We start from the raw sequence: 8122 nt of genomic DNA, 5'->3' as shown, positions 1-8122 counted from the left end.
GTGCAATTGTGTTTGTTTATCATATATAAACATTCTACAAGCAAGAGATCAAGCAATGGTGGCCTTTGGTGAAGATTTGCAAAATTGGCCTTATGTGTATGTGAGTGAAATTGGGAATTCCTCACCATTTGATTTCTCTCCAATTGATTTGACTTTTCTTGACTCTAATGTGGTTCTTATTAGTTTAGAAACATTTTAAGACCATTGAAACCAATTCAAATGGTCTTGCTCAAAGATTTGCAAAAATGGCCATAACCCATGAGAGGTGATATGTCAAATTTCATTAAACTTGTAAATTGTTCTCCTTGCTTTACTTAGGCATGGGTTAGGGTCAATTTAGTGTTATATTAGGTTTAGATATGGTTTCACATCATTTGGTCAAGGTTTAAAGTCATAGGGCAAGAATTGGGTTTTATGGCTATGTGTCACATATGCCTCTATGCATATATTGCATTTGGGTTTTACTTTGACTTGGCTTGACTCAAATGGTGTTGTTGAGTGTTGAAATGGTATATAGGAGTGATCCCTCCATTCACAACATGTACTAGGGTCAATATTCTTAATTTCCCAAACTTGCTATTTTACTCTCATATGCCTCTATGGCATTTTTAGTTTCTTTTTATTTTCTTTGGAAACCACTTGGATTTGGTTTGATAAGTACTAGGTAAGGTGTATGAAGGTTTTCCAAACCTCTAAGCAAAGTAGAAAAGCTTAGGGTAAAGATTTATAGAAATAGCCATAGGCACATATGCCTTTTTCTTATTTAATTTCCTTTTATTTTATTTTAACTAGGATGGTGAAAAGAGGGGTGAGGTTTAGGGTTTAAGATCACTTCAAAATACTAATAACAAGCAATCATAGCAATAACACAAGAATTAAGCAAGATCACTATGTATCATGCTTAATAAAAGTTTTTGTTGGTTCCAAAATTTGGAACTAGGGAATTTCATTTGTTTTGTTTTGAATTTTTGGGATGTTACAAATAATGACCTTACCTTACATATAGAACCATCTTTAGAGCATCTCTAGCAGAGCCCGTAAAAGAGCCAAAACTAAAAAAATAACCGCCAGTTTACGGGTTCGGGCTGAAAAATGGCGTCGACCAGTTAGCGTAAACGAGACGAAACCAAAAAAAAAATTCGGGCCGAGACCGAAAACCTAAATCGGCCTGTATTTGTAGGGGTTGCTCGAGCGAACCGAACGGTAGATCCATATCTAGGGCGCACTGAAATTTCAGCGGACACGAATACTCGCTCTCTCCTCCCCGCGCCGCCACCACACTCTGCCGCCGCCGCAGCGCTCGATTCGCCCGAGCCCGACAACCTGGAGCTAGCGCGGGTCGCCCCGCACCCCGCCCGCGGTTCCTCGCCCAACTCCGGGTGCTGCCGCCGCAGTCGCACCGTCCCAATCGAGGATGAGCTCGGGCGACGAGTTCGTCGATGTCGATCTGTCAGATTCGTTGAGCTCGGACAATTCCGACCTCGACGAGCTGCTCCAGGATGATGAGGTGGAGGCCACGATCCTCCTCCTCTCCGTCAAGAAGCTGGAGGACCGCGCGAAGCTGCTGAATCGGAGGCATGGGTCAGTGATGGGCCGGAACCACATCCAACGGAATCGCCTCCTCTGCCACGAGCAGCTGATGGAGGACTACTTCGCCGAGGTACCTACCTATCTGCCGCATCTATTCCATAGGAGGTATCGCATGCGCCGTGGTTTGTTCGTCAAAATTGTCAAGGCCTGCGAAGCCAATTCAAATTACTTCAAACAACGTAGAAATGCCGCAGGCATGATGGGTTTCAGCCCGTTTCAAAAAATCTCTACTACCATGAGGGTGATTGCGTATGGCATCCCTGCGGATTACACCGATGAGTATCTTTGAATTGGCGAAGATACTACATCGGAGTCGGTGCGTAGGTTTTCTCGCATGATTATCATGTTGTTTGGGACAACCTATCTCCAAGCTTCTAATGAGGATGACACAAAAAGATTGATGGAGATAAACGAGAAAAATGGTTGGTCGGGCATGCTTTGTAGACTTGATTGTATGCATTATACATGGAAGAATTGTCCTAAGGCATGGCATGGACAGTACTGTGGCAAGAGCAAAGATGCTACCATTGTACTTGCGACCGTTGCATCACAAGATTTGTGGATTTGGAATTTTTTTGGTTTGCCGAGAACACTCAATGACATCAACATGCTGCAAAGATTCCCTTTATTTGTGAAATTAGCAAATGGGAAAGAACCCAATTACAACTACAAGGTCATGAACAATGAGTACACAATGGGATATTACCTAGCCGATGGCATCTATCCGGATTTGGTAACTTTTGTTAAGTTTGTGAAGGATCCTCATGATAGAATAGAAATTAAATTTGCCAAAGCTCAAGAAGCAGCTCCCAAGGACATTGAGAGTGCTTTCGGTGTTTTGCAAGAAAGTTTTGTCATTGTTCGTGGCCCAGCCCAATTTTGGGACAAAAAAAATCTTGCCCTGCTTCTATGACAACATTGGCACTCGAGTGGAACCCCAAAGCAATATGGACCGCATTGAAGCTTTCCTTAAAATGCATCGACAGATTGAGAATACCAGTACCCATGCCTAGCTCGTTTATGATCTGAAAATGCACCACCGGCAGCGACATGGCCGTCGCCTTTGATCCTACCATTCCATTCATTTATGTGTGATATGTATCATTGTTGAGACACTTGTTCATTTGTCCAATTTTTCGAGAATTGTTGTAATTTGGTTGAGATATTTTTTATTTCTTCAATTTTCCCAGAACTGTTGTAATAATTTGGTTCAGACTATTGTTTATGTGTTGTAAATAATTTGGATGATTATTTGATTAATTATGATTGATTGTTGTATGTATTGCATATGAATTCTATGAAAACCCTGCCTTTACGGGTTCTGTTCTGTGTCGGCCATTTTTCAACCCGTAAACACGGGTTTGGTGAACTGAACTCCGGGTTTTCAGTTAGCGTTTTTACGGGCTCTGCTAGAGATGCTCTTAGCATGTCGCCCTCCACCTCTTAGTCTTGCGGTTGGAGGTGCTCGTTGGCCCCGTGATCACAATTGCTATTGTAATGCTGGTGACCAAATGGTTACAATAGGTTACCGCGTACTGCTATCTATGTCAAAACACATGCCATGCTAACATCAACTATTTACTAGTATTTTTTGGTAAACACGGTATAGATGTAGATGCTCATAAATACAAAAATACACTCACCCTATAAACGTACACATGCACACCTTATCATTATGAGTACCTCCAAGAGACAGAGTCTAAGAAGCTGATACGGCGGGTGTTGACATTGATGAATTTACCACGGATGTCTCACTATCGATGGGAATTTCGCCTTCCACTGAAGAATATTCGGCCGTTAGAACATCTCCACTCGATGCCCCCACTTTCACATCCGGCTAATGACCTTTAGGGGGCTATTTAATCTTTGGGTGACTAAAAATTGATGTCACCACCCAATCCTAACCTTCATTTGCTTGCATGTGCATGTGTGAGGAGAGAGGAAAGATTCCTGCATGTAAGGTTGCATGTAGGCCAGCCATGTGGGGAGAGGGAATAAAGTATCATTTGCATGCACATCGGCGCCCCTAGCCTCCCAATGGACCGAGTTTCGATTGGGAGCATCGGCTAAAATTTGTTATTCAGGGAGGCTATAGGGGACCAACTGGGCGCGTTTTTGGCCACCGGCGTCCCCATTTTGGTTTTTCTTTGGAGAGGACGATTGGAGGTCCTCTTATGAGACACTAAAGTATCAAATCTAGGGTTTAAGTTCTAGTGGATTAGAGGTGCCTTCTTAATCTTTCACCTTTTTTACTCGAGGATAACAATTTGCTCTCTTTCCTAACCCATAGATCTAGCATCTTTTTACAAAAGTTGGAAAAAATAGGGTTAAGTGCATTTTTGGCCCCTCATGTCTTGCAAAGCTCTAACTTTAGTCCCCTCAACTCTATTTTGGTCTAAACATGCTCTCAAACTCTTAATTAAGTTCAATTTTGGTCCCTGGTAGCGATTTAACGATGGTTGACCTGTTTTGACTCTTTTTTTGGCACGTAGGACCATCTCGCCTAGAGATAAGTTATGCAATTAACATTACGAACATTCGTTGACGAGATCATGATCATTATCCGTTTGGAGTAGTATCCATAACTCTTCTCCAACACCTAGCAGCTGTACCTGACACTACGAAGGCGGATAAGCCGAGCGAGAAAGGCAAAATCGACGGGCATGCGTGGGCTTTTACGATAGGAGGAAAGACGGAGGCGGTTGAGGTGGCGAGGATATGGCTGCACCAAGCGCGGAAGGCAGAGGCGGCACACATGTGTGTTAGGGCAAGGGGATTTCTTCTATTTGTTGACCGGGGACAATTGATCCCACGTAGATTAAAAGTGTCAATTTTGTCCATAATGGCAAAAAAGAGAGTCAAAAACCGGTCAGTCATCATTAAACTGATGGCAGAGACCAAAATTGAACTTAATTAAGAGTTTGAGGGTGAACTTAGACCAAAACAGAGTTGAGGGACCAAAATTAGAATTTTGCAAACCTTGAGGGACCAAAAGTGCACTTTTTTTTTTGACGTCATCCCGTAATACATATTTTATAGCTTCGGATGAACTTTCTTAGACGGTTACTAACTGGAGTATATTGTATGTTAAAGCTAGTAGTCGGAAAACGCGACGACTCTCAGCTACATCGACTAGAGGCAGTGCCATACTGCCACCTATAAACAGGCCGTGCCAAAATATAGATCCCCGGGCCGGGCAAAGCAGGTATTCGGGATCAGCATCTCCCGCATAGACCAAAGAGGCTGAGCAAAGAAAAAGGATGGACACCATTGGCATGGCGACGGCGATGGAGAAGACTACCCGATTCGACGACCTCCCGGTGGGCTGCGTGGCGCACGTGCTGGCGCTCACCTCCCCACGCGACGTCTGCCGCTGCGCTGCCGTGTCACCGTCCTTCCGCGACGCCGCCGAGTCCGACACCGTCTGGGAGCGCTTCCTCCCGGCGGACTACCTCGCTATCCTCCTGCGCTCCGGCTCCGGCCGCCTGCCGCCGCCGTCGTCTAAGAAGGAGGCCTACCTACGCCTCTCTGACAGCGGCGTCCTGGTCATAGACAGCAGCGACACGGCGGTGTGGCTGGCGAGGGGGAGCGGGGCCAAGTGCGTGGCGCTGCCGGCGAGGAAGCTGAGCCTGCCGTGGGACGACGGCGAGTTCAGCTGGAGATGGACGTCTCACCCGCTCTCCAGGTGCATGATTAAATTTTGGGATCATCCTCCTTTTCTTTTTCTCTCCTGGTTAATTTGCTGACTATACTACAGATCATGCACCATAGCTATCGATCCTGTCCCGCAGTTTATGCATGTGCTTAATCGATTGCTCGATGCCATGGTTCTTTTTTCTTACCAATTTGGTGGAGTGTGTATCGCGTCCAATCGTGTTTCTTTATAACACAATTATTATTTTTTATCATGTCAACGGATGCTTCCATCACCGATCGGGATCTCCCGAAACAAATAAAAAACACCAGAAAATACACATAGAAAAGTAAGGATCCCGGGGATTTTCTTCTTATGGTCGTGCAACACCGTACTCACGAACAGCTATGAAGCCATTCAAAGAAATTTTGCACGCCGAAAATTTTATAGAGGTTTTTGTTAAACAAGGAAAAAGACTTACCATTTTCGCACACCGAAAACTTTATATATAGAGGTATATGATATCATCCATACATGCACCCAAGACTGATGCTGATGCAGGTATCCCAACGGTACAAAAAAGTGAGTTGTTAACTAAGATTGTTTAGTTTTAAGTAAGGTTGCAACTGAGTTTTTAAATTGGTAAGTTTGATTGCAATTAAAAAGATATGGTTTGGAGTAAAAAAATCACATAATACAAGGTTATACATGTAGTATAAGATTGTGAAGATATAACATCGCTTGACTGAGAATTAAACTAATTTTCAATAAGCTGAGTATTAGCCACACCCCTATTATAGAGCAAACATGAATCATAGTACACTTGTACAAGACATGAGATGCATTGTGAGCAGCGATTATACGGTGCACGCGATATAGTGCATGTCCCGCGCTCTCTCCTCCATACTTTATGAGAGATAACGTCAGCCTACATACTCTCTTCTTCCACAATTTAAAACATCTGTAGATTTTGAACGCGAATCTATTTTGAAAACTGTTTGAAAATCTAAGTTCTAATGAAGAGAGATTCAAAACAATAGTAATGTTGAATATAATTGAAAATCTACTTTTGAAATATGATGAAACTTTGAAAAACTTTATGTCATGTGGTGAAATTCTATTCTGGAACAATTTATTTCACCGTGTTCCGAAAGCGTTGTTTATTTTGTGTTTCAACCTACTTTAAACTTGTGTTAGACACGTATGACAAATCTATCAGAATGCGAATAGTTTAATTTCTTGTTAGGTTTTATTGTTTTCTTGAATTTAGTTTTTTAGCCTGAAAAATAGTCGGTGAACTAATAGAGTGTGTGGTGCACCATATACTTGCAAACGATTTCTGCATGTCCAAATCTCAAAGCAACTAAAGAAGGTAAAATCAACGGTGCATGCATGCACTTTGATCTAGTATATGCTAGAAAAAATAATTCCGAGATGCATCTCGCTAGTATATATGCAGACACGAGAAAAGTTCTTGCATCGGACACACCCTCGTTGCCTGAATCTTCTCCCTTGGATTGCGTCCAAAGAACAAAACCACGAAGTGACATTTCAAAATGATAAAAAAGAGAAAGTCCTTCCACCACATAAACACTCTTCTTGACCGCCCGTAGAAAATACACGTAGACGTCAGAGGCGCCGGCGGCTAGAGGCAACTGCGTAGTAGTATTTCGTCAGAAACAATTAATTCTGGTCAAACAACGCGGATGGCAATAAGCGACCGTTAAATAAGCGAACAATATCCAGCAATCCGCATCAGTAATCTGTGCTGTCTGCATCAGGAAAATATTGCTGAATTTCTTGACACTCTATCTGATCTCCCCACTGGCCCTGCATGATTGATTATTGTCAGGTTCCCGGAGGTGGCGCAGCTGGTGGGCTGCACGGGCCTGGACATCTACGGCCGGCTCCCGGCATCGGCGCTGACGCCGGCCACCGACTACGCGGCTTACCTGGTGTTCGGCGTGGCCGACGAAGGCCACCGCGGCCTGAGCTTCCCGGACCAGGAGACGACGGTGGCGGTCGGAGGCCGTGCGGCCTCCAGCCACGCCGTGTGCCTCTGTCCGGACGAGGGGGAGGCACGCAAGTTCAGTGGCGTGGCTCACGCGGACGGCGTGAGGCGGCCGGAGCGACGGGACGACGGATGGTCGGAGATGGAGATGGGGCGGCTGCGTGTGGATGAGACCGTGGTGGCCGAGGAGGAGGTGGTGGTCAGCTTCGAGGTGCTGGGGTGGTACCCCAAGTGTGGGCTCGTCGTCGAGGCCGTCAAGTTTAGGCCACTCTGATCTGATGTAGCAGGGCTCCACGTGTTGTACATCAAACTATCAAGGGATTTCTATTTTTCGTGCCCTCGGTTCATTAGTTGTGCTCAGTTTTCTCCAGCTCCTTAGTTTTTCCTCAGTTTTCCCCAAGTCCTTGTTTGAAACCCGCAGAAGCAGCTCAGACGGCAGGATTCCCGTTAAGTTGACCGTTCTGTGCTGTGCTGACGTGTGGGGCCGCGTCGTGTGGGCCCTCGTCGCGTGGAGCTGGTAGAAAGGGATCGCGTGGGACAAGACGAGATAGCGTTTGGTTGCACGTGAGCAGGAGCTCAGTTTTGTCTCTCTCGGCCCAAATTGGCATTTTCCCTTTTAAGAGCACATTTTCCCCTCTTTCTCTCTCTGTCTTTTTCACCAAATTAGTATCAAATCTAGAGAAGCTTCTCTATTTCTGCCTTTTGACCCTTATTTTTTTGCCCAATATGGCAGCAAATCTAGAAGCTAGTATATGATAAATTCACAGCAGCATAATCAGAAAACTAAGTATAGTACATAAACTGCATACAGCAGCCAAAAGCAGCCAATAACATTGTTAATGTTCACGACAAACCAAGATGAAAAAAATACAAGACGCACGTAATGT

General features: G+C 44.6%; 2 protein-coding genes across 2 annotated transcripts; both read left to right on the top strand.

The window, feature by feature from the left end:
• The first annotated feature begins 1414 nt into the window (after positions 1-1414).
• LOC139833804 (uncharacterized) lies at positions 1415-1879 on the top strand. The gene has a single exon (XM_071824150.1). It carries the CDS (start codon positions 1415-1417, stop codon positions 1877-1879), a length of 465 nt encoding a protein of 154 aa, XP_071680251.1.
• Positions 1880-4723: 2844 nt separating this feature from the next.
• Positions 4724-7585, top strand: LOC127314632 (F-box protein PP2-B10). Its single transcript, XM_051345136.2, has 2 exons — positions 4724-5275; positions 7077-7585. Exons 1-2 carry the CDS (start codon positions 4851-4853, stop codon positions 7507-7509), a joined length of 858 nt encoding a protein of 285 aa, XP_051201096.1. The 5' UTR covers positions 4724-4850; the 3' UTR covers positions 7510-7585.
• Positions 7586-8122: the final 537 nt, after the last annotated feature.

The sequence above is a fragment of the Lolium perenne genome, chromosome 7 (assembly GCF_019359855.2).
Source record: "Lolium perenne isolate Kyuss_39 chromosome 7, Kyuss_2.0, whole genome shotgun sequence".
NCBI classification, from domain to species: Eukaryota; Viridiplantae; Streptophyta; class Magnoliopsida; order Poales; family Poaceae; genus Lolium; species Lolium perenne.
Note: the sequence above shows the minus strand (reverse complement) of the source record. Positions and strands in the feature narration are given on the sequence as shown.

Bases quoted from the DNA above. Each gene is read 5' to 3' on its own strand.
- LOC139833804 (XM_071824150.1), top strand. From the start codon at position 1,415: ATGAGCTCGGGCGACGAGTTCGTCGATGTCGATCTGTCAGATTCGTTG.
- LOC127314632 (XM_051345136.2), top strand. From the start codon at position 4,851: ATGGACACCATTGGCATGGCGACGGCGATGGAGAAGACTACCCGATTC. The intron at 5,276-7,076 runs GTGCATGATTAA...GATTATTGTCAG, and splicing joins ACGTCTCACCCGCTCTCCAG to GTTCCCGGAGGTGGCGCAGC.